Source organism: Labrus bergylta, chromosome 4 (genome assembly GCF_963930695.1).
Source record: "Labrus bergylta chromosome 4, fLabBer1.1, whole genome shotgun sequence".
Lineage (NCBI taxonomy): Eukaryota > Metazoa > Chordata > Actinopteri > Labriformes > Labridae > Labrus > Labrus bergylta.
This window is the reverse complement of record NC_089198.1, coordinates 30967834-30994605: the sequence shown is the minus strand read 5'-3', so window position 1 is coordinate 30994605 and position 26772 is coordinate 30967834. Positions and strand designations below refer to the sequence as shown.

Below are 26772 nucleotides of genomic sequence, written 5' to 3'. Positions count from 1 at the left end.
CTGAAAATACTTTTCTTTTTCTTTTTTTTTGCCGGATAGAGTCATTTCCAGTCATACTGCTGTAGTTTTGATGTGTGCTGCTCGCTAAGTTGGAGGCTTCCTCATGCAAGGTTCAAAGCTTCTCCCCGTGCACTCACATCCAACAAGGTGACCACAGCGTCCTTCACTGTCTGTGCTGGATCATCCATAATAGATGACTAACCTTGTATGTGTGTGTGTACCAGCAACACCAGGTGAGGCACTGGCAGTTCAAACACACACACTCATCTCCAAACTTCAGCCTGAGCCCTGCAGGCACAGACGGCTACAAAGTCAATCCCAACTCTCCAGCCAAATAAAGACAAACGAAAACACTTTACATCGCAAAACAACATCAGATATTCAATGTGGCATGATTGTTGTTTTTCCATAGAGACACTTAAGCTCTGCTATATCATCGCTATACACAATTCTCCTTTTTAATTTCCAAATATTAATCAGCTGCTGTATTGCCTCGGGGCCTCTATGGATCAATCCAATCATCGCATACAGTACGGAGGTATCCAAACAAACCAATTACTTTATACCAAAGACTAATATGGTTTTTACAAGCTTAGGATTTAGATTAGTTTTTTTTCCCTCTCCCCATGTGGAGCTCTATTGTTTTTTTCCCCCACAGAGGCCATAAAGTAACTTTTTAATCTCTACAAGCACTAAAGCCTAACTCAAACAAAAATAATATACATCCAATGTCAAAGAGTTAAAGTTCCAATCTGTAAGATATCTACTGAATGAAATGATAACATGACCGTATATGATCAGACCTTAAAGAAACATGCTGTGTTGAAGTTCTGTCTTCTCTGACAACAATGCAGCAGCCAGTATGTCCTCCTTCTAACTTTAGATTCTGCTCCTGAATGCTCTGTTTTTGTTCTGACCACAGAAGGTTGAAACTCCCTCATGGCCGTTTTGGACGCCCCTCAGTTTGGCAGTCAAAGGGCAAACCAACAGGTGTTGCCTCTATGGGCAAGAGAACTGGTTCAGACATAACTGATTTTACTCAAACTAAAAAGCCTCTACATTGGGCACTGGTAGCCCCATGTACGTAGACTATTGTCCCCCAAGCTAGAGGCCCAGGTTAAAATCCGGCCTGTGGCTCCTTTCCCGCATATCATTCCCCACTCTCTCTCTCTCTCTCTCCCTCCGCTATTGCTGACTCTATCCACTGTCCTTTCTCTAAATAAAGGCAGACAGATCCTAAAAATAAACCTTGAAAAGAAGCCTCTGCATGTTTCTAATAAGCTCCACAAGCAGAAACGTGCTCAAACTAGGATCAATATTGGAGATGCTTTTGAAAAATGGAGAGAGGTTAGAACACAGAAAGGTTTACAGACCCATGCAGAGCTGGATAAACACTGAAGCTTCAGTGTCCACCACATGGTGACCTGTGTGAGCCTCCACTCTAGAGAGGAGGGGGGGGAGGGGGGACGGCTCTCTCTGATGTTTTTAATTTGGACTGCAGTACCCATTTTAAACACTAGGTGTCAGAGTTACATATTGCTCCTTTAAGGTATAAAGAGTACAGTAGAATAAAATAATCATGCTTTAAAAACACAACTATAATATTATTACTACAAATATTACAGACATTGCCTGTTCTTGTGGAGATTTTGGGCAGTATGGCCAGATCTCTTTTCCTACCTCAGCTGAGTGGAAGCCCTCGAGGTACAAGTTTGTTGTGGATCAGTAGTGTGAAAAAAAGCCCCTCACTGTGCTCACTCAACCCAAAAGGTGAGGAGCAGTGGAGTCTGTCCGAGCCGTATGGTGTCCGCTGTTAAGAGAAGAAAACCCTGCCAGGCGGCTCCTTTGTTTCAGTCTGCTCAGTGCCTCCTCAAGTAGGACCATAAACAGACATACTGTAGGTTTTAAGGAGGAACCCAACACTAAATCAGAGCGTGTGTGTGTGTGTGTGTGTGTGTGTGTGTGTGTGTGTGTGTGTGTGTGTGTGTGTGTGTGTGTGTGTGTGTGTGTGTGTGTGTGTGTGTGTGTGTGTGTGTGTGTGTGTGTGTGTGTGTGTGTGTGTGTGTGTGTGTGTGTGTGTGTGTGGTTGTAAATGATCACCCCAATCACTTTATTACTTCTATTGACCCAGGTTGTGTTATATAGTGATGACTTCAACAGAAGTTTCTCTTTTCTAGATGAAATCCAATATTTCTATTCGCTTGACCTCAAAAGAATATGTGAAATATCGGTGACATTCACTTTCCTCACACACACAGTTTGAAAGATTGTGGGTGTGCAACAAAAATAATAATAAGAAATGATTCCTCGACGTTGACAGTGTTCAGTCGATCAGTGATTTATATTTGTAGAGCTGCAGCTAAGCTTATTTTTGCCTTTAATTATTCTTCAGACAATTTTCCAATCTTTAAGTCTATTAACTAAGATGACAAATGTTCATCAGAATTCCCCTCATCGAGAGTGACGTCTTCAAGTGACCTCTTTTGTCAAACCAATGTTCACGACTGGACTGCAGCTGCTAATCTCTCCAATTCTGTCCTCACAAAGACGATGAGCAGGGAGGGGAAACTTTCCTCTGAAGCCAGAAAAATATCATGTGAGTTTTTTTAAATGGATGAAGCAAGGACAACTTGATGGAAAAAAAACAACAACATTCGCAACCTCATGGTGCGTAACAGCCATGGACGGTAAATATTAAGTGAAGTCACCCATCTGTTCCTGCAGGGGGCTCTGGAGGCTCATCAGCAGCAGCCTCCATGCTGGAAATCCTGTCTCAGCCTAACTTGAAGACAAACTATGACAACAGGCTGAGAGCTGGAGCTGAGGCCAGTTTTAAGCATCTAGATGAACTGTTACATGGCGCCCACCTGTCAATCAGGTCAGCTATACACAGATGTGGCTCACTTGGTAGAGTCGGACCTCTCCGAACTGGAAGGTCGGGGGTTTGATCCCCAGCTCCTGCAGCAACATGTCTGATGTGTCCTTCTGAAAGACACTTAACCCCAAATTGCTCCCGCTGCTTCATAGGTGGCCTATGAATGTGTATGACTGGGATTAGTTAGTACTGATGGACACTATACATAGCAGACAGTGCCAAGATAGTGAGTGGAAACAAGAGCATCGAGGACTGCAGCGTCTGTTCATGGGGCGCCTGCTTTACCAACTTCTACTCAATCAGCAGAAACAAGTGGATAAAGAGAGTTATTTATTACAATAGATAACATGGAAATGAGTCTTGACAGAAGGTCTTTGGCGCTTGGACTCTAAGGGGTGGTTGATATGTTTGGAGAACGTCAATTCTGAGCTGCAACATAATTACAGTGTGTGTTTATCCCCCTGTACGTCAAACCTTTCTCTCCTCTGCTGATTGGCACCACACGTCTACACTGCCGACATGTTAGCTTGCTGTGTGTGTGGACGTCCGCTAGCGTTTGTGCGCACGTCATGAAACAGGTCATGTAATGTATATGAGTCTGAGATCGGCACAATGCGTCTTGAATTTTTAGGACATGCTTGTCAGCTGAGCGGGCTGAAAATTGGTAGATTGTGTTCACATGTGGATCTATCAGTGCACCTTTTAAATCTAGATTTAACTCTGCCTTTCTTGTGTGCCCAGAGATGATGAGTGTTACACCTCCTGCAGACATACAGCAAAGCTTTGATGACATATGGGGGAAGAAATGAAGGTGATGAGGAACAAAAACCACAAAAAAGCTCTCTCCAATGTGTTGAATTTGGACTGCAGTACCAATTTTAAACGCTAGGTGTCAGAGTTACATATTGCTCCTTTAGTTTAACCAATGTTAAATTCCAAATCCCCAATTCCATTAATGTCAAAGTGTCTTTAAATCACAATTATTCTATCCATCAACATGTCTACAGGGATGATATCTTCACACTGATGTCATCATTCAGTTAACGGGAGGAGATGGTCATTGTGACACAGCTCAGCTGGCAGGATATTGACATTCATGTGGTGACCCTCCTAAACCCGTGTTGATAGCATTGATCGTATAAACCTTGAATCAATGCGACCCCGAACCACTTGTAAAGCAGGAGCCTCGGCTGAGTCTCAGCCTCCAGAGCTTCTCTGAGCAGCACAGCTTGGCGTGTTTTTAAAAAAGCCTGCCGAGCGAAACAAACCAATCCATAGCTTCCCCGTGGGCTGTGAGAGCGGCACACGGCCAAAGTGCCCGGTCGGTTTGTTGTGCTGCAGAATCTCTGATGCATCACAACAGAGCAACATTGGTTGGTTTCAACAAGCACAACAACAGAATGAAAGTCAGCGTTTAAGCAGGGAAGAGGCAGAGACTGTATTTCATTAAAGGTGCACTTGGTAATGTTTTTCCTAACAATGAAACAAAGGACTTGTGTTATTTCAAAGGTTCTCTGAAATAAGACAGATCGGTCTTTGAACAATGCTGCAGAGGCAAAAAAAAAAAGGTGTGACCTGCAGTGTATAAAGCGCTTGAGTATTCAGAAGACTAGAAAAGTGATATACACGCTCAAGTCCATTAACCATTTACTTGTAACAACATACATAACGGTGTTGTTGTGAATCAATGAGTTTACCAATTATACAAGGCCACAAAACCATTCAAAACCAACTAGCGATGCCCCAAATTACTTCAAGTTGACACTTATATGGACAAACTCAGTAATCTTATATCGGGCTATCAAGGTCTCATTATTACCAAGTGAAATGAATATGTTAAACAACAATTGGCTATTTGTTGCTCTTTTTTGCACTTGAATTGCACATTTGCACACCTCCACTTTGCACTTTAATAACTTGAATTTCCATTCCGGTATGGGCTCTTGATCGATTTTATTGTGCTGTTTTTATTTACTTTTATATTTTGCTGTGTCCTTGTGTTTCTTGTCTTCTGTGTGCTCCTGTTTCAACACAAATGTCCCCTTGTGGGACAATAAAAAATCTGAATCTGAATCTGAATCTGAATCTAGTGGTGAATGACCAACACCAGGGGTGTGGCCAGAGGGGTAGGTAGACGTGGCATGGGCCCCCCTTTGGAATCTTACTGGCCACCCCAGGTGCCACCCCAAAATCCTTAACTATGATTGGCTATTTGCTTTGTCAGATGTTGAAATCCACTATTGAGGATGTGTTTGCAACAGGCAGCTCATAGTTTTCAGTGTGCATATGTTTTTTTTTGCTGTTTTTGATGGACTTCAAATTGTGATTAGTGCAAACAAATGTTTTTGAGGACTTGAAGAATGAAGCTTAGAAGATATACATGTTGACATTATCTTGTGTTATTTAAATGTCGATGTGATGAGTGCAGACAGAAGGGGTTAATAAATGCTCTTCATTCAGCTGTGTGTACACAAACCTCAGGCCACCCCTGCACAGGTCAGTGCCCCAGTTGGGCCGCCCCAGTCCAAAAAAAAGTCCTATTTTCCTATTTTTGGGGTATTTTATTTTTACATGAATGCTCCTGTTTCCTTATTTTTTCAGTGAATGGGGGATTAAATATTATCTTTTAGCTGAGCTAACAGGTACTGCACTAATCTTACATCACTACTACATATCACCAGTCTTTATGACCTACAGTAATGGATCTTAACATAAAGGAAACATGATCTACAGGGAGTAATGTTGTAACTGTTAGAGCGGCATTAAAAACTCTGAGCCAACAGAAACAAACCACCTCAACATGACATGTGTGACGTACAGTGTGACTTGTGTCATCAATGATTCTTCCTGCTCTTCCGTCTGCGCTGCGCCTCCAGCTGTGTCTCAACAAGCAAACAGGAAGAGTCACACAGACTTGATATGGCATCAGCATCAAATCATTTCCGCTCTGTGTTGGGATTCTAGTGCAGGCCGGTGTCTCACAAAGCAGACGGCGTGTTTTTTTAATAAACCAGACTTGCACAGCAGCTGAAAAGTAACACGCTGCTCTGCTGGTTTATTGTCCCTTTAGAAATGCATGGGACGCCACGTCGCCTTTGTAGTGAAAGAAAAATGAACAATGAACTTTTAGCCTCAATTTAATTTCCTACGCGGAAAGCCTGGACTGAAAGAAGGGACATAAGAAAACACAAAATGCAGATGCAGCTTTGACTATGTCAGAATCCTCTTTAATGATTTTTCTCCATTTTCATTCCGCTGCCATACCTGCTGGTAATGTTTCGCTTCACGGCCACTAGCTCCTCTGAAGAAGAAAGGAACATCTTTCGAGCGCCACCTTCATTTAATCCATAAATGCTAATCAGGAGTGAGGCGAGCAGCGATGCTTTCTTTTAGAAAGAAGCTGTCCTCTACATCCTGCGAGAAAAAAGGAAGACTGCATGTCGTTAGATTTTCAGAAGTAAGGTGAGGGATGGTACAAAGACGGAGCAGCTGGGAGTCCACATGTGCCTGATAGAGGGGCCTTTCAGAGAGTGCTGTCTCATCTGAACTCAAATACCCAACACCATCTTTGATTAAATATCATGTAGTTTAAATGCTCAACACGCATCTGTTATTTTCCATGAATTCAAGAGTATGTTTCCAATTCTGGAGGATTCGTAGAAACATGTTTAATTTGCCGCCGATTGTTAACTTGTCTCGAATGAATTAGTCTCACCTGAACAACAGAATTAATGAGGTTTTGACTGAATGGAGGAAACTTTGGGAAATGAGAGTCTTTTTAACATCTTTAACATTTGTGCCAAATTGTGAATACATGAACATACATTCACAAAAAGCATTTAAATGTGGAAGGTGGAAGGAAGCCAGATTCAAGCGAGAGAATAATCCAACATGGAAGAGACAGGAAACAAAGGGAGATTTTTGAGATGTAATTGGAAAGTAACTTCATACTCAGTACAAAATAAAAATAAACACCATTACGACATATTTTCTATGTTAGACAAAGTAATTGATACATGCATCAACAAAGAAATAGAAAATGTACATGTGCATCATTGAATAGAAACAAAGTCAACAATAAAACTGCACAGTCAGTTTCTCAAGACTAAACAAAAGTGTTTTGGAATGCATCATTCAGTTTAATGTTATTTTTGTATTCATGACTGAGCAGATGTCCTAATATAAGCCAAACACTGGAGCTACAGCTAATAAAATTCATACAAATGCCGAAGCTGAAAAGCTTGTGTTTACTTAAATGCTAAATGGACTTTGAGCTTGTATCGCGCTCTACCTGACTACTCAAAGCTCTTTTACACTGGAGGTCACACCTACACATTCACACACTGATGATAGAGGCTGCTGAATAAAGAGTCCATCAGCTAATCCGTTCATACACATTTATACGTCGCCGATGAAGCAGAGGGAGCAACTTGGGGTTAAGTGTCTCTCGCTCAAGGTGGCATGTGGCTGCAGGAGCTGGGGATCGAACACCCCGACCTTCCCGTTGAAGGTCGACCGACTCTCCCACTGATCCACAGCTGCAGTGATGCCGTCTCATCTCTTTCTGGTGCATGGCTTTTATTGCCTGATTCTCTATGGAGATAATAGGTTCTCATGTAGTTGGAGAAGAGCTTGTGACCATGACGATTATGACAATACGAAAAAAAAAAAATTACATGCATGTATAGTTTAGCAGTTTGACAAGTCTCTTCTAATCAAACGACACCAATTTCGATTTGGTTTGACCTCGGTCGGCTCTTATAATGGCCTCCTTCAGGAAAACTGTATCAAATTACTATTTGTACATTGTATCATAGTCTCATAAAAACGTCATACACTGAGGCTCTAACATGGAAAGCTGCACTACATGAATCAAATCTTTAATTGGATTTCTGTTCTGTTACTAAAAACCTTGACTTTGTTTTAATCCTAGAGAACAAATACTTACATGATGAATGATGTTATGCAGTTTCACATTAGTGCCTTCCCACCACACCGACTCAAACAGCATCATAGTGCCATGCTATATTAGCTTTATGAAATACATCAAATTAAACCCAATGACTCAAACCATATCTGTCATTAATACTCATTTCCTGTACAGAGGAATGCGTATGACATGTGTGAAATGGGTTGGTGACTTTCACATTTGTTCAATGTCGAAATCAACTCTGGAACATAAACTGTGTTGCATAGAGCTCAAGTGTCATTACATTTTAATGTAGGTCTCATTATGTTTTATATCATTGTATTATCCTTGGACAGTGTGAAACATGGCTGCAAGAGTTAGGTCGAGACAACACGTTGGAGGGTAGGTTTTTAAACTGAAGGTTTTCCTTCGTTGAACAAAATAATCCCGTCCACTCACTAACCCCCCATGCCCACTGGCTCTGTTTCTGGAACGTGAGCACAGCCATGATCAGCTGTACACACATCATACTGGTGGCACGCTCAGGAGACGGGCTGTGGCTGTCAGGAACATGCCAAGTCAACAACAATGTCCTTGACAGCTGAAAATTTTCTCCCCATTCCTCTACAATGACCATTTCATTATTACAATTGTCCTTCCCCCCAAAGTCTGACTGGTTCTCGTTCTAAACCGCTGACATTGGTGGCGGCGTTTGTCTCGTCGGAGTGTTGAAGCAGCAGTGAGCTCCATAGTCAATTCAGGCATCAGGAAGAAAATGCAATTTTTTTTTGATCCAGCAGATGTCGCCCTTGAGCACCAGCATGAAACCAAAACAACTTGCGCTGCATTGTTGTGTTAGCATGCTAATGCTAGCGATCTTTATTATGCTCGTATCTTCACACTGCATGTAAATTTACCTGAAATGAGCGTGATCTAGAAACACAGTTAAGCAGTGAGTTCAGTATGTTATTCTTCTTTTCTCTAGTCCCTCAATTAAACAACTTTTATACTCGAGGGGAGGAGCCGGCCAGCCGTCCTGGCGATGTAAACAAACTGAAGATAGGACTCGGAAAACTCGGAAAACTTCACAGACAGTGGGACTCGGGTGTTACACCCATTGTAGACAGTCATGACTCACAGAGTTATTTTCAGAGGATATACTCTGCTACATTTCAGTGTGAAAAATCACATATGCTTCCTTTAACATAGTGGGTTAGTAACTGTGTATGTACATGTAAACATGTTAAAAAAAAAGTCCAGTTTGCAACGTTAACACCAGCACTAGTTTGGTTAGGTCTGCCACATTTTCAAAACTACCCACCTCCATGTGGACTAGGCCTTAGTGTCAGAACAAATGAATGAGATAAATCAGTGCATGAAAACTGTCAGTCTCCATTACCAATACTCTAACTTGATATCTCATCCAATCTGCAGCCCTTTGGCGATGATAACGTTTATTATATTAAGAAAGAAACTTCCTTGTGCTATCTTGAAGCTGTCAGATAATCTGGATCTTCCAGCCCTCCTGCTCCTTAATGCCGTGCATACAGAGACAAAGTGACAGATTGATAGCTCAGCTCTAATACCAGCCCCGCTCTGTCAGAGGGAGAAAGGCCATGGCTTCTCTCCTCCGTCCAGGACTTACATGACAGCAGTGTAAGTCATGAGGAGCACTGGTGCCATTAGAACATCATCCTCATCCGTTAGTAAGTGGATTACGGGGCTGGAGCGCTGGCATGCCGTGATGTGTGGTTTGGTTTTATTGGCTCTATAAGAGGACACAGTCCACTTAGTCCTCACTTTGATTCCAAGTAATGTCTGACATTGAACAGTTTTTCCATATCGTCTATATTAGGCTCCTCTGCGCACGGGCACTAATGCAGCTTGATGGGTTTGAATTACATTTGTCACTGCGGTAGATTTGATTGAGAACCATTTGGAGTGCTTCACGTTTGACATCTCGCTCCAGTTTGCTCAGAGATATGTGAAGTAATGGCCCTACTTTACGTTCAATCTGCAATTCAGTACATAGATATTTAAATGCTCAGATGTTAAATTTGGAAAATTCCTTACCTCCACTCAGTATTTGATCATTTTTATTATCAATAAGAACCAAATGTAACTGCTTTTCCAGTCATAGATATATCATCATCACATTAAAACTCCATCTAGACAAACTAGCATAATAAGCAAAGTCCTTGCACATGTCACTTAACAAGTTATTATAACATTATAAAGCTAACTCAGTTCACTTAATCAAACTAACAAATACGTTCAAAAGATTGCCACCATTGATGAGATACATTTGCTCTTCCTTTGAATCAATACAGATGTCGACTCAGGTGGCCTTGTCACACACGGGTGACTTGGATGCAGCTGCTGTCAGTTTGATGCGTTGAGTCTTTAGATTTTAATTCATGGGAGTCTATCCCTCCACAATGGTTCTTTGAGATCGTACTGTAAAATATGGTGCACAAGAAGCACTTTTAAAATCTCTTTAAATTGCTTCTAATTGAAAGGACAGAAATCAGGAAGAGAGAGAAGTGGAAGGACATGCAGGACAGGAGCCACAGGTCTGACTTGAACCCGGGCCCCCCTGTTCGGAGGGCTTTTGCATCAACACACGGGGCACCACCTTACCCTTAAGCCATCTGCGCCCACTAATATACATTTTTTCATGAGCTGCATCTTGTATACCGGTGCGACAATATACCAGTATAAAATGCTGAGACAAGCAGCGCCGTCATGAATCCCAAGTGCAGCCTCCCCATTACACACTTCATGCTACCTAACATGATTGGTAATTCACACTAATTCATTGTGTATTGCAAGTCGCTGCTTCGCTGTGCAAAGCATGCTGGGATACATAGTGGACCAGGCTGGCTGCGCCACTTTTTAAGAGCTTTTTTCCCTCATTAGATCATAACCATGCATGTTGTAAAAAACAATGGTATACTGTGAAGTAAACAAACAATAGGCAGCAGTATCTCAGTCTGTAGGAACTTGAGTTGGGAACTGGAGGGTCGAGGTTTAAAGTCCTTGTGCGGACCAAAATATGGAAGGTGGTCTGGTAGCTTGAGATGTGCCAGGTCACTTCCCAAGTACTGGTGAGGTGCCCTTGAGCAAGGCACTGAGCCCCCAACAGCTTTGGCACGTAGCAGTGTGTAACAGCCCGACTCTGTCATCTCTCCACTAATGCATGTCCACAGAGCCTGTTTGTGCATGTGTGTGTATTTTGGGTCTATCTGTGTGAGAAGCATGTCTCTCAATAACAGAGTGTAAACCTGAATTTCCCTCAGCAGGCTGAGAGCTCAACTACCGCACATGTTGCTAGCAGGATTGCAAACTCCTCGAGTGATGGAGTTGGTACTAGATGGTACTAGAACGAGCTGCACAGCTGTATATCCAAATGCCATGCCGTGGCCTTCGCTGACCAGTTGATGAATAGTTAAAGAAGTATTTGAGTTTGAAAAGGAGACTCGGTGACTTTCAGTGAGGGCTGAATCATTCCAAACCAAATTACTGCGGTCTCCTTTCTGACCACTGTGCATGCAGATTTTTCTGCATAAGTGCCCCATATCATGGTGTCAGTTGTTAATGTCCTTGACTATGCAGATTAAGCAAACAACTTATGCAAATGGAGCGCTACTTTTGCCAATTTAAATTAATCTGAGGCACCGAAACTCTCATTTTCATGCAGCCTGAGAATTCCTAATATGTTTGAATGGAGGATTTGTTTTATGTAAATGACTGATTACAATCTGTAATTCATTTCATCATTCTGGCTTATCTTTTTCATAGCTCTGCTTTGTTTGACTGAGCCGACACAGTTTAACTTTAAGCATATTTTTTTCTTATTTATTTTTTTCTCTTTCCTCCTCACACATGAAACGTGTTTTTCCTCTGCTGTTTTGTTAGAATAATGCTTTTCAACCGGTGTCTTCTTTATGATAATTTACACAGTCTTAAGTCAAATGATGATATGAAGGGAAAAGAAAACAATGTTTGATTGTTTTGAGCAGCAGAGACTGAAACATTTGTACATTTCTAGCTGGAGAGAGAACCTACCGAGTGTTTCTCTTCTAATTCTTAGAGGGTATGTAATTTTCCGACTGAGAGGGATTTGCTTTTTTTTATATTCGTCTTCAGTGGCAAATCACTGCTGTCACCTTGACATTTCCATAACGCTTTCTGGCATTTTCCAAACTGCACGGTGTGTCAGAATTTGATTTTGGTTTCCATCTGGGCAGCATCAAGATAAGCCACAAAGAATTGATCACATGAACGTACAGTACATGTCAAAAGATGTCTCCTTACAGTCATGTCTGCATGCTATCTTTTTATTCTTCCTGTCACTGCTTTAATTTGACGCCTTTCAGTCAATAGGGACAGTCAGAGCTGTCGAGTTATCTGCATGGAGGAGATATGGTCTGATATTTCAAACCGTCCATCGCCTTGACTTTGATCCATATCCTGCTTCTTGGCTGGATTCTCTGACTCTTCTTTTTTTTCTGCCCCCTCTTTGACTCTCTCTCTCTCCCGTTCTCGCTCTCTCTGCTTTCTGTCTGATTGTGTCTCCGTCCCGCCTGCTAACCTGTCCTCGGGGCAGGCTCAGCGCCCTTCATCTGTCCATCTCGTGCCCAAGCTTGATCCTCTGTCCCTCAGGTGCTGGTGTGGATGCTGCCACATCCCTCAACCCCACAAACCCCCGCTCACGATTCATTAAAATCACAAAGACACAGAGTCAAATGAAAGTGGTCATGTAACCCGACCCAGTCGTCTGGTATCAATGCTTCCTGGAGTACAAATACAAGCTGATATTCAAAGTCATATTTGACTATTGTCTCTCGTGTTTTTGCAGGCTGTGAGTTTTTTTCTCTATAACTTTTCCCTGAGAGACGAGCAGGCAGACTATCATTCAGGTTTCAAACAAAAAAAAAACTTGTTTGGGATAAACCAAAGGCAAACAAACTCAAAATAGTTTCTTCATCAAATAAAGAAGGCAGACTACGCTGTGTTTCTTACCCTGTCATTAGCTAATCATAGTATTGATCTGTGTTTCAAAATCTCTACAATTACTTCAGCAAGGAGCTATGATTTAATCATTACTAATCATATAGTCCATAACAAATCAAATGAGTTGTGATAACCTAGAATTATCTTGAAATACAGTGCTTTCTAAAGCATCAAGAACAGAACAAAGACCGTCTCTTGCAAAGCACAATCGTGGTTATTGTTTGTTACAAAGACAATCATGAGATCAAAATAACTGCCTTTTATACACTAACTACTGTAATCTTCTGACTGCTCAAAGTGTTTTTACACTGCTGGTCACACCTTGATGGTAGAGGCAGCTGTGTAAAGTGGCCATCAGTGTTGCCTATTCCCATTCATGCACATTCATACACAACCGAAGAAGCAGAAGGAGTAACTTGGGGTTAAGTGTCTTTCCCAAGGACACATCGGACATGTTGCTGCAGGAGCTGGGGATCGAACCCCCGACCTCGCAGTTGAGAGACGACCGGCTCTAACACTGATCCTCAGCCGCCCCAGCATGTAGTCGTGGCTATACCAGAAAACTGGAAGTCAAACAGTGGACAATAAATAAACTTACTGTCCCCGACTAAGAAATAGTTTTGGCACTTGGGGCGGCTGATCCAGTGGTCGGGTGAATTATGGATGTGGACCATTGAAAAGTTCAGGTTTTGTTTTTTTTGGTGGCGCCAAATGGTGGACTTGATGACACACTGGAGTTCTTTAATAATTCACAAAGTCTGCGATAAGCCAAGCTGACTGACTGCCTCTTTAGGCTGCACACATTATTGATCTAAAGTCCTTTATGCAGTGCCAGTCCAAGAACGGAAATGTATGCCCCTAGTATGCCTCGTCCTGCAATGTGAACCCACAGAGGTGGTGGTTGTTCCATTGTTGAGCTGACATACAGTAGGAGGTATACCAGGGGAGAGACAACGGTGAGGTTAAAGGTCAAAGCAGAGTGAAGTGTGTGTGCGTGGCTTGATGTGGCCTATGTGAATCTCCTGCTGTTGGTTTATATGTCCTGCCCCTTTTCTGCGTTACTAAAACGCGTTAAAAATCCCACACTGGGACACTAACATGTGGGTTCTAAGAAGATGGACTGACAGCGGGGCTTGTAACAGCACTGCTGCAGACTTGCATCAAAAATCTATTTGTACAATTTGCAAACAATGAACAAAAAAAAAGGTTTCTGAAAAATCAGCTTGTCATTTCTTCAAGAATGTTGCCGTTGATCTCAGTGATTTCAGTACAGTTGATACTTGATTTGATTTGATTACAGATTACCAGAGATCAGCCTAGAGCCGTGTTCTGAAATCATTGTGCGATGTTTCAAGGTGAAATGAACACACACGGTAGCATGAGGCGCCCCTTCCACTGAAAAAAAAAACTCTCCAAGTAGCGTTCACTAAATTGCATCTACAACATTTTTCAAATTGTGCTGTTGGCATCACAGCTTTGACTTTGATCAGTATTCCACTTGGCACAATTCTCTCAATATGTTCTCCCCTTTGACTCTCTTCTCTCTCTCTCTCTCTCCCCTCTACCCCCCCGTGTTCTTTCTGACTACCCTCCAAATGCCACCCTCCTCCCCTCAGGGCGGGATGATCGCCCTTCTGCTGTCCATCCTGTGCCTGGTCCTGATCCTCTACACCCGCAGGCGCTGGTGTAAACGCCGCCGCATCCCTCAGCCCCAGAAGAGCGCCAGTGCTGAGGCAGCTAATGAGATCCACTACATCCCCTCCGTGCTGATGGGGGGCCAGGCCAGAGAGAGCCTGAGGAACTCCAGGGGTCAGGGCCCGAACTCCAGCGGCACCCTAAGCATTCGGGAAACACCGATTCTAGATGGGTACAAGCAGGGTTTGGGTGGATGTGGGTGAGATGTAATCAGAAATACTAAACCCCAACACATGCAGTAGCTGAGAGTAAATGGATTGCAACTGATTTGTCTACAATTTCAGCTGGCAACACCTTTTCTAATTTACTCAATTTTGAAGCTGAAGATTAAAAAACTTCTTATCTATCAGAACATGTTGTCACAAATTTGAAATCTACACTGCATCATCAAGCATGTTAGCCGCTTGTAATATTCATTCTAAGCTAAATAAGTCAAGTGGTGTGACATTAATTGATCCCCCCATCTTCATCCCCCCAGGTACGAGTACGACATCACTGACCTGCGTCACCATCTGCAGCGCGAGTGTATGAATGGTGGCGAGGAGTTTGCCAGCCAAGTCACCCGTACACTGGACTCCCTTCAGGGCTGCAATGACAAGAATAACATGGACCTCACACCCGGTACGTTGACTGACGCTCAGTCAGGAAAAAAACTGTTAGTTGAGTGTGCGTGAACAGTCAGCAGTCTCAGCCATGATGGTTAAACGATAAAAGATGATAATTTCTCAGTCGAATCTTATCAGTTTTCTATCCATTACAACCATTTCATAGTTGTTTTCTTTTTTTCATTTTGTTATTAAAGTTGTATACAAAAAAACTTTCCAATTCTCAGAGGATGGAGTTATCTATCTGGGAAATATTCAAAGATGTATAGTCAGAGATAACACTCTAGATAATGTAAAAATATAAAAATGGGACATAATTCATAATTTCTCTGATATTATCCTCTACTGTCAGCTGTGGAAGTATCTGTTTAAACCTACACACAAGGCCAGATAGCACCTTGAGCTAATGAATGCTAACAGTGCTCTATGTCTGCTGGATGCATATATATGCAGTTCAGATGACAATAATACAGCTTTTTTTTCAAAAGGAATGTCAAGTCATCAATCAATCAATCTTTACCAACTCATAACAAATGTAAAATAACTTACTCTGTGTTATATTATCTACAAACATCCAAACTTAAAGGAAGGGTTGGTCATTTTCAAAAACTAGCATGATTTTGAAAGTAGCATTCCCTCAGTGCTCCGTCTACACTCACCCCCTCCCCTCTGTGCTCCCTCTAAAGCCACGCCCCCTCACTTACATGCACGGCCGCTGTTGCCCCAGAAGTGGACCTCAGCTCATCTCTTGCATTGTGTAGAAACTACGTCGTCTCATGTCTCATTCAGCGGTGAGTAAACACTCAACTATTACATGTAAAAAAAAACACTATTTTACTACTCACAACGGCAAACAAGAAACTCACAGTATAAACTCTGTCATCTGTGACACGCTTTGAGTGTGAGCTAGTGCACACAATGGGTAGAGAACAAGCAGGGAGACAGGGAGGCGTCTGATTGGTTCTTCAGATTGGTACCTCGTGTCAGACATTGGTCAGAGTTTTTACAGACTTACAAACTGATACAGATGATGGATTTTCTTTGTTCCTTTTTCAGGGCACTTGAGTCTGTCTGGACCTGAAGATAAAAAAATCTTAAAAAGGGAATCTGGAGAAAATTACCAACCCTGCCTTTAATCCATCATGAGCAATAAGCAGCATTTAGCAAAGTTACAGTGGGAAGAGAACACTTCCTTTAAAGTAAGAATATGTGATTTTTTGATCCAGCAGATGTCGCCCTTGAGCACCAGCGTGAAACCAAACAACTTGCGCTGCATTGTTGTGTTAGCATGCTAATGCTAGCGATCTTTATTATGCTGGTATCTTCACACTGCATGTAAATTTACCTGAAATGAGCGTGATCTAGAAACACAGTTAAGCAGTGAGTACAGTATGTTATTCTTCTTTTCTCTAGTCCCTCAATTAAACAACTTTTTATACTCGAGGGGAGGAGTCAGCCGGCCAGCTGTTGGGGCGATGTCAACAAACTGAAGATAGGACTCTGAAAGCATCACAGACAGTGGGACTCGGGTGTTACACCCATTGTAGACAGTCATGACTCACAGAGTTATTTTCAGAGGATATGGGTTGAAAATCGCATTGTCTTTCTTTAAGAGGCAGAAACCAGTTTCATGATGAACAGACATCTGACAAAACTGTGTCGGGATTTGAAAGTGGGATAGAGGGAGATGCAGGAAGAAGAAGGATGGAGACAAACAGAGCAACAACAACAATGAATGAGATAGATTTGAAGCAACAAAGTCAGTCATAATGGTAAAGGTATGTGTACTATTAGCAGTAGCAGCTAAGTGTGTTAACAGGCTGATCGGTCTAATGTTAACATTAGCGACTGTAATGGTGATGGAACGGGGAGGAGTGATTATGTTGATAAGACAGAGCATCAAAACGGTTAAATTGTCAAGTACTGTAGAGAGTAAAAGTGTAAAAGATGAATTATTTTCTCGGCAGGGAACAATTTAATTATATTCACACTGTTGCAATAATTGAGCAAATCAGCGTGAAACCAAAGAACACTAATTAAAGTTGAAATTAAATACTTGAACATGTGTTGATTTTCTTACATAGGTGCAAATATTTCAGCAGAAATGTTAAATGTTAAAGTTAGAATAACTAAAGAGAAACAACAATAGAACAAACTTTCAATATAATGTGTTATGTAACAGGTTCATAATCCATATAAGAACATTTAAGATCTTAGAGTACAGTACAGCAGATATTCATATCAAAACCACAGCTTGTTTTTTCAAACACTTCATCCCCCACACTTGTAATAACTAAAGCCGTTTGTGTTTCTGCCAAGAATTTCTCCTAGAAAGATTTGTATTTTCCTAATCAGTGGACGTTGGAGTGCAGCACCACTCCCATGAGAAGCAGGTATATATATCCTCTGAATTTCAATCAGCAGCTGATTCGCTGCTTGGATTCGTCAGGAGATCAGCGATGGTGACGGTTAATGTGAGAGGCCGACCTCGGAGGTGCAGGGAGCGCAGTAATCCTGTGCAGTATGCATTGAAGATGGTTAAAGGGAGACATGAACATGCAGGCAGCAGGCCATGCAAAGTATTTTGAACAATGGCAACAACTACAGAGGTCACTCAGAGAATGGCAGTGGGAATGAAGGCTGAAACGGTATTTATTTCAGTAAACATGTTTGCTGAGCCGACCTTTCTTCTCTGAAAACAATGGAAAATTAATAAATACATAAACAAGTGAATGAATGTAATATTATGTAGTTCTCATTCCCCGCCTGTTTCCACTTGTAAAATCTATTTTGCTTATATATACTGGCATAATGCAGTAAACCTGACAGATGGGATTCATTTCTTTTTCATGTTAATCCTTAAAGCTACACTTACACAAACTTTGCATGTTAATAAAGGTGCATGTAAAAATCGAGATTTACGGCACTGATTAAATGATGCATCAGGTCCTTTACGAAGGTTTCATTTGATTTTAGATTTTCTTTTTCATTTGAATTTAGTTTATTAATCCCTGTGGAGAAATTCGAGTTTGACGCCCGTTGTTATTTTTTTTAGGGACAAGCTTCTCACACACATAGGCCCACATCACACACATGCACAAACAGGACCTGTGGACATGCATTAGTGGAGAGATGTCAGAGTGGGGCTGCTACACACTGCTTAACAGGGAGCGCACCAGCACGGTTGGGGGTTCGGTACCTTGCTCAAGGGCACCTTGGCAGTGCGCGGGATTTGCCCTGGCACCTCCCCAGCTACCAGACCAACTTCCATATTGTGGTCCGCACCAGGACTTGAACCAGCGACCCTCCAGTTCCCAACCCAAGTCCCTATAGACTGCTTCTGCCACCCGCACGCCCACATGTTGTGTTCTTCGTTTTTTTCCCAAACATGAGATGCAAGTTAATAAGTAAAATAATGCTGCTGGAAATGCTTTAAATGTCTGAAAGGTGCAAAAATTACAAAGTTTAAATTATTTTTAAGCGATGAGGAAATATTACAGTGATTATTTATCTTCTATTTTCAGGGTGTAAAAAATTAAGAGCAATTAATTCTCTGACACGACGACTCCATGTATGGTTCCTCCTCTATGGACCATGAATTAAAAACACCATCAGTATCCACCCAGCAGTTTTCAGATATCTTAATCTGATTTAATAGACGCTCCAACCGGGAGACAAACATCCCATCCCAAAGGTGTTGCAGGTAGTTGGGCTAAGAATGTGAATGTGTATGACTAATTGACTATATCATTGTACTTTTTTTTTTTTAAGGTGAATTGTTCCTCAGAGGACGCTGCTTCAGAAAATATCTTCCATTATGATATTATTTTAATGGTTGTACTGGAACTTCGTCTCTTAACATTCCCCATTTAGATGATTTCACCCTCTGATGCCTTCTGCATATTCCCTTAATGAGTTTTCATTTCATGCCAGCTTTTCTCTCTTTAAATTAGCTGTTTGACTTTTCCAACACTCAATAACAAGCCAGATGTTAGACCTGTTTGTTAGCATCGCTGACTGCTGCTTTATGGTTTTCAAAGCCTCTCACATCCAGCTAAAGCCGAGGCTCACACGGCAGGAGTTTTTAAAATCCTTCCAGATTTTGATTTTGGCTAACAGATATTCTTAATTCCATAATCTCAAACGTGCTCACACAACAAGATGTGTCAAGACATCTTGGCACATCACAGATTAAAAGATTCCATTAAGATTACCGTGCCCGACCAAGGAACTCACCGCCTCACATGACCGCACGTAAACAACGGAGCGGGCAGTTAAATGTGTAATAATGATGCTTTGTGCAGAGAGGAAAAAACATAAAACAATCAATCAAGTTTTGGGTAAAGAAATGGACAACCTGGGTTGTGTAATCCTTAGTGCGAGCTGGAGGTCAGATTGTCCTGTGCACCTGTGCAGGTTGCATCTTGCTGCCAGTCGCCACAACTATCCACTTATTACTTTCCTCCCTCGTCTCCCGTGGTTATTGTAGTCATACACAACTTCTGCCAGACTCTTTCGTGATGCAATTGTCAAGATTCTAAATTCTAAATATTAAACATGTTTGAGATAAACCAGGGCATCCGCAACAATCGCCGAGCAGATTGGGGACAATAAGATTAATTTTGGATCTTTATACCACTCGCACTACAAAATAATCTGATAAAATAATCGGTTCAGAGAAACAGGAACAACCCCGCGTTTGTTGGGAAGGAGGAATCGGACCTCAAATCGGCCCGATTATCCTGCAAGTTTGATAAAGGCTTCAGACAACAACACTTTGTTTTTCCAAATGGCTGCGTTCTTATTTCAGTTTGAGCTTCTACTACATCTGAGCTTTTATTTGCCAGCTATCCTCATCTGAATACTCCCCTTCTCCACAGTGAGTGACAACACCAAGCTGGCTCTGATGAACAAGTACAAGGATAACATCATCGCCACGAGCCCCATCGACAGCAACCACCAGCATACCAACACGCTGCTGCCGCACAACACGTCCACCAGCCAACGCAAACGGCTCTCCAGCAACACCCGAGGTGAGTCACCACCTCCCAGTGATCTGCCCTTCAGATAGAGATAAAGACAAATAGATCGTCACCACTCAGTGAGTTCCAACACATCCAGTTAAAACAAAAAAAAGTGAATTCTACGGCTCAAATGTTTTAATTTTACAAAAAAAAACATGTTTTATCCCAAAATGATTGGCCATGTTGGCCAATAAGACATCTAAAAGGTCAAACTGAAATTTAGATTCTTCTCGCATTAAGTTTTAAACACTTTCAGACACTTTCTACTCAGGACTACGTACCTACCAATGTGTCGTCATCTGGGGATTAATCTTTAAATGATGATTCCCTACTTTGCTACTTTTAAATCGCACTTGTTTTACACAGCTAGGTGTTTGTTCTGCCCTCTCAGTCCGCCTGGCTACAATAGGACATGGAGCGAGAAAGGCCGAGACACACAAGCCCTTCCAGAGAGGGGGCATGATCAGACACAGCTCATTTAAATATTTAAAGGTACAGACACAAAAACAGCCTGTTCTGAGCAGGGCTGAAATAGAGGGGTTTATAGACATGATAAAATACAGGATCAGAGTGGATTTAGAGCAAGAAACTTCACACACATGTTTTGGTAGACCTTTGAAACTTACTTAAACTTGTTGTAAAGGAAAATGATATGTGACCTTTAAATGTGACCCAAAGCTTTAATGTTTAATCCGTGCAGCCTGTTTTCACTGCCGTATTAACTGAAAACAAAGACTGTCCGTTCCATCAGCTGAGAGAGATGGACGACCCAAAAACATGTGGCTAAAACACATTCTGTGTAACCCTGTTAGTCTTTAGCCTCTGGGTGTTTTTAGTTTTAGCAGAATGAGAGAGCTGCGGCTGTTTGGAGACTTGAAGTCGGCCTCTGTAGTCTTGAAACGGACTGCACAACCTCACGCTGCACGCTCTGATACTGCACATAACATGTGTTTTTACCATCTTTTTAAATAATGTTAGCTCTTAATGTTTTAAAATAGAAAAAAAAACACCTTCCCACATCCATTTCATAAGTCAGGTGTAAGAGAGAGAAGGTAAACTGGTCACTTTTTCAATCGCCTCAGATGTTGCACTTTTTAGAAGGTTTTACATTTGATCTTCATTGCACAGACACACAGATATATTCATATATATTGTTGGTCTTATTGGTGAAATTAATACTGACATTAAGTCTAAATTAAAATTTCAGTTTGACTTTTTGGTGCCCATGCTGCATCTATGCCTCTGAAAATCCACTCAGAGGCTACGGCTCAATCAGACACGAATTGTTTGTGATATAAAAGAATGTCGGAAATATGTGCCATGAATGTGAGTCATGAGGTGACTCAGCAGCAGGATCGCAATGAATCAATTAATTCTGTCTGGTGATGAAAACATGGCGAGCCCATGAATGCCAACACACAGCTTTGATATTAACAAAAACATGAGCACCCTTTGAAAACTCAACAAGGTCACAAATAACTTGTTTGCCAATAACTCTGTGAACAATGTGAGGCTTTATCTGCAAGAAACAGAGGATAATCGATGAGTTACCCTGAGAGATGAATGCCTTTTGAACAATACATTGATGGAAATGTTTCCCATGCATGAGGTGTGAATGAGAACATATACATCTCTACGTTCATTGTGGTCCCTTCAGTCACGTTTCCACCAAGCGGTCCGGTTCAGTTCTGTATGGTACGGTACACCTTTATTGATGTTTCCACTGTCAAAAGTTGGGAATGGTCCCACTTTTTTTGGTACCCTTCTGTTGGAGTGCCAAGCGTACCAATCTGACTCTAAAGGGTGGAGCTAGACACACTGCAGTCCGTTGATTAGTTGAAAGAATCGTCACTTACTATGTGACAGCGGTAATAAAGGACAAACAGGAAACGCACGATGTTTAAATATCCCGTGGATCTTGAGAGAGTCCATGTGTGTGTCTATGTGTTTCCCACACATAGACGATACTTGGGCGGGCCGCCCGAGGTAAATTTATGGCCGCCCGAGTATATTTCCGACCTGTTTTTATAAATTTTTCATTCATTAAAAAAATTGCTGTGTGTACAATAGAGCGAGTGAGAGCAGGGGAGAGAGAGCAATGGCTCTGTGCAGGAAGAGACGGGAACCAAGAGAGAGAGAGAGAGCGCACGCAGACCTTCCTAGGAATCATTGATCTGTGTTTACATTCTTCTTCTTTGTTGAATTTATTGGCCGTTTACACTATGTCCCACCGCTGTGATTTAGTGCTGTATGGTTGGTTGTGGAAACGCAAGCAAGATCAGGATTAACCGTACCAAACTGTACTGAACCAAACTTGACCTCTTGGTGGAAACGGGGCTCTATAGTTATCATAAACCAAAGCGTCTTTCTCTCCATGTTCCCCTTGATATTATTCTTGAGTGCTTTCTGTGAGTGATTTATTTGCACACATCGCTGTCGTCATCCTCATGTCTCATCTCTCGTCCGTTCACCTCTGCCTGCACGAGCCGTGGTAGCGTAGGTGTTGCATCCAGTATGACAGGAGGTTGAGGAATACAGAAAAACGAGGAGGAGGTTACAGCTGAAGAAATGGAGAGACATTATTCCATTATGATAAACAAGAGAAGAAAAAAAAGAAAAAAAAGAAGGCAGTGACATTTTCAAAATGTCATTTTGGAAATGTTCAGTTGACCTCGGACCATAATTCACTTTCCTCCACACTTGGCTGCGCAGATGCTTTATTCTCAGCCCCAATTAAAAACAATTTTGTGGAGTCAGTCGAAGTGGAGACACTCCAGAAACAAACTTTGTTTTTGGCAGGAAGTAGAAGAACAGTGAGCCCACAGTCAGTCAGAGGGCTTCTCTCACAGTTTGAAATAAATGGAATTGTAAAGCTCCCACAAAGGACTGCAAGAAGAGAATTCATCCATGTCTCATATCAAAGCCACTTCTCATGTATTCTTCTCCCGTGTATCCATTTCAATCATGTTTCATTCATGACTCATGGAAACCCAACATGACTCTTGGGATATTTAAATAAGACCTTTTTGTTTCTTTCTTTGTTCCTGTCTGACCTTGACTGGTTTGGTGTACACCTGCAGGCCCCCACAGCAGCTTTGAGAGCTTAAATCAGTCAAAAAAACAACAACATTCAAGGAAAGCCTTTTATCAGTAAAACAGTGTGAGGAAAAATGATGAGCGAGAGAGAGTGCCCAACACAGACAACCCAGAGAGGCCTGGCTCTGTTGGCAGCTCCAAATGCCAGTGTTGGAATGTAAAAATGTCTGTGCCTGGAGGATCCTGCAGCACGGACTCATTAAAAAGCAACAGAAAGAGATATTTTCAGCTGGTCGGTGAGACTTTATGACAAATTGATGAAAGAGTCGAGCAGTCTCAGGCCATGTTTTTAGACAGAAATTTTGGCACAGTCAAAAAGCAAACGGCAAACACCTTTATGATTGCTTTGTTCTGTTACAACCCCTGTCGTGACTTGACAATATTAAGAGATGAACGTTTTGCATTTAACAAAACTCCTCTTGGCACTTTCATAGGTATCAGGTTGCTATGGAGCAGTATGGTCTGGAATTAAATGTCTTACTTTAGTCGGGAAATGATCTTAGTGTGCCCTCATCACGTATGTGAATGCAAGGTTACAAGGTAGACTATGTATGTTCCTGGTCCATGTGGTAATAGTGTTGGGTTTTACCACGTGGTTGTTGGAGATTAGTTAAGTGAAAAGGATCAGCAAACCCTCTAGGCCATTCATTCTCAGACTGTGGTACTCTACAAGGGCTACTTCTTAGATAACACTTTGCCGTTTTCACATATGCACTCCTCGAAATATCTAAATAACTTCACATATGCTGCTGATCTGGTTGTTTTCATATGCTCCTCACAGCGGGAGACTATCCCTGCAGGGGGTCTCCTGAGGTAAGAAGAGACATAAAAAAACTATGCAGAAGTAGCGGATGAAGCAACAGAGTCTGCTATATTTATTTATTTTAATTTAATTTAATGTATTTATTTATTAGCACACATAGAAGTATTTATTTATTAGCACACATATAAGAATACATCAAATAGGATTAACAAAAATATATAAGGTGTGTCTGGATAGGTCAAGAAGCCAACAGGTTTATACAAAGGACCTCACCTCTTAAGAGATACAATGCTATAATGAGAATATTTGCCCTTATATCGATGCTATGTGTAGTTCAACAGAACCCCACTATCAACAAATCACTTGCCCCTCCTATTGGCTAGAGGTGAATTCTCCAGAGAATATCCTGCGGTTTTCTCACATCAGCTCACTCGGACTCTCTGTGGAAAAAAATACTAGGAGTCTGGCAGGAGAACCTCAGGGTGAAGGTTGAGTGACCAATACAGCTGTTAGCGTAGCAAATATCAGGAGTTTTTCAGGACTTTTCTGCAAGTGTGAAAGCCTGATCTGATTTAATCTGCAAGTGGTGACATTAGCAGTGCCAGTGAAGCTTTGGCACCCCCAAGCACCAGACGAAACAAAACAGGAAGTATGACTTGAGTTACATCAAGTTTCTTTTTTGGAGTGGCAGAGAGAATGAGCCCTGGTTGCAGTGCGTGGTGTGCGGTCAATAATGGCAGTCAATAGTGAATAATATTCAGATCAGGAATACAATTGCCTCCAGTGTATACAGAACATGTAGTTAAAAAGCCCTTTGCTACCATATTTCAACATTGGTCATAATGGCAGCACTTGGGGAGCCAAATGTTTTCTGAGGTGGTGCTCATTGTGAAAGTTTGACAACCTGTAAGGTGTAAGGGATACTTTGCTGGTTAACTTACAATTTCAAGAGATGGACTTAAGGTTGCAAAATGTGCTTGGACACAGTTTGCTCATTGTGAAACCCTCACAGTGAAAACGATGCATGATCACACACTGTGTGATCAGAACTTGTTTATCTCTGTTTGCCTTAAATGTAACATTTTCCTACAGACATATCTGAGGAACCTGTCTTTTACAGTTATTTATAACATTCACAAAGTAAACACTGAAGAGACTCTGATTCTCTTCATCATTCTGTTTCTTTAAAAAAAGGGTAAAAGTTTGAGAAGACTCTTGATCTACTGATGCTGCAGCTTCACACTCAGAAAATAAACAATAAAGGAAAGGTGCCAATTTATTAATTCAGTGAAATAAATTGTGATTCTTTTTTTACATTGTCGTCAGCGATGAAGAATAGGAAGTTAAATTCCCTGCACAGTCATTATCAACGTTATATCTTTGGTATATGAACATAGAAGGATTCATTGCCTGATGCACTTATCTAACAGACACACACACACACACAGACGCGTATATACTTGCTTTTGAAATATCAGAGCTTCTAGACGCAGGTTAGTATTCTCCGAAGCCAGCTGCATAGGAATGAGTCTGTCTAAGCAGGCAATTAGATCTGCTCCTTGCAGATCTGAGTCTCTGTTGTTGGAGTTTCCAGTCAACTATTTTCATCTTTGTCATAAAACATGCACAGACGGAGTTACTGTTAGTTCTCCCAGGACAACTTCTATGTGTGTCTGCGTGTTTGAGGAGGAGGATGCAGGTGAGGTAATGACTCTTTCCCTCTTTGCTGAAGATGCACAGTTAATGGACTCCAGAGTTACCTCGAAAGCAAATGAAGAAGCAAAGTTGCCGACTGGGAGAGAGGGATGTCACAGAGATCGAATGAAGTGGCCCTCAGGCCTGAAGACCCTAATCAATATTTCATGATTGTTACTGCTGAACAGGTGTATCATTCAATACTTATTAGTTGTGGTCTTAATTGAGTTAATGATGTATGAATTTTTGGACAAGGTCAATGATCGAGTAGAGTTATTTTATTTCTGCATACGCATCATCATAAATTTGTTGGGAATCAACAGGCTTTATCTTTGCACTGTGCTTTTTAAGGGTGTACTTTTAGACTCCTACATTCTTACATCTTTCGTTAATCTCTGAGGGAAGTTTTATATTCTGTTGTTGAGAGACATGCTTCTCAAACACATAGGCCTGAATCACACATGCACAAACAGACATGTATTAGTGGAGAGATGTCAGAGTCGGGCTGCTACGCAGGGAGCGCACCAGAGCGGTTCGGGGTTCGACTAACATTATTATTATGGTCTGCATCCGGACCTGAACCGGCGACCCTCAGTTACCCAGTCCCTACGGGGTGAGCTTCTGCCACCACCAAATTGTGGGATCAAAATTAGTCAACTTGTGTCCTTTTTAAACTACACTACTAGTTATTTTGATCAATATTTTATGTTAATCTAACCTGCAGTGGTTTGTGGGGGTCACTGTGGTGCAGTGCTCAGCGCTGCCGTAGGGGAATAATGGATCTTAAATCTTACGGTTCAGATCAAATCACTGATTTTGTCCTGGATAAGATCGGTTTTCAGCAAAGAAAAGGAAAAGTTATTCATTATATATTGTTTGAAAATGAGTAGTAATACAAAAAGCTGAATGATTTCAGTAATAGTGTAAGTTACCCGCAACAAAACACTTCAACATCACCAACACAAAGTAGAAATATTTATGTGAATGACAAATTTTCTGAAATCTACAAAAAGACAGGCTGTTAGGCTGATGAAACAAACAGGGAGCGTTTGTTTAGGGTGTTACACAATCGTTTGGGGGGGGGGGGCAGTAGG

The 26772-nt window shown here is 41.6% G+C and overlaps 1 protein-coding gene across 6 annotated transcripts in view; it reads left to right on the top strand.

The window, feature by feature from the left end:
• Positions 1 to 26772, top strand: part of astn1 (astrotactin 1) — a 415934-nt gene that overhangs the window by 78059 nt on the left and 311103 nt on the right. For 4 of the 6 annotated variants that reach the window (XM_065954366.1, XM_065954365.1, XM_065954364.1 and 1 more), the window contains exons 3-5: positions 14417 to 14694; positions 14974 to 15116; positions 19981 to 20133. In XM_065954366.1, the coding sequence (XP_065810438.1) occupies positions 14417 to 14694; positions 14974 to 15116; positions 19981 to 20133 (574 nt within the window). The remainder of the gene's footprint in view (positions 1 to 14416; positions 14695 to 14973; positions 15117 to 19980; positions 20134 to 26772) is intronic. The other 2 variants (XM_065954367.1, XM_020629148.3) reach the window with 1 other exon arrangement.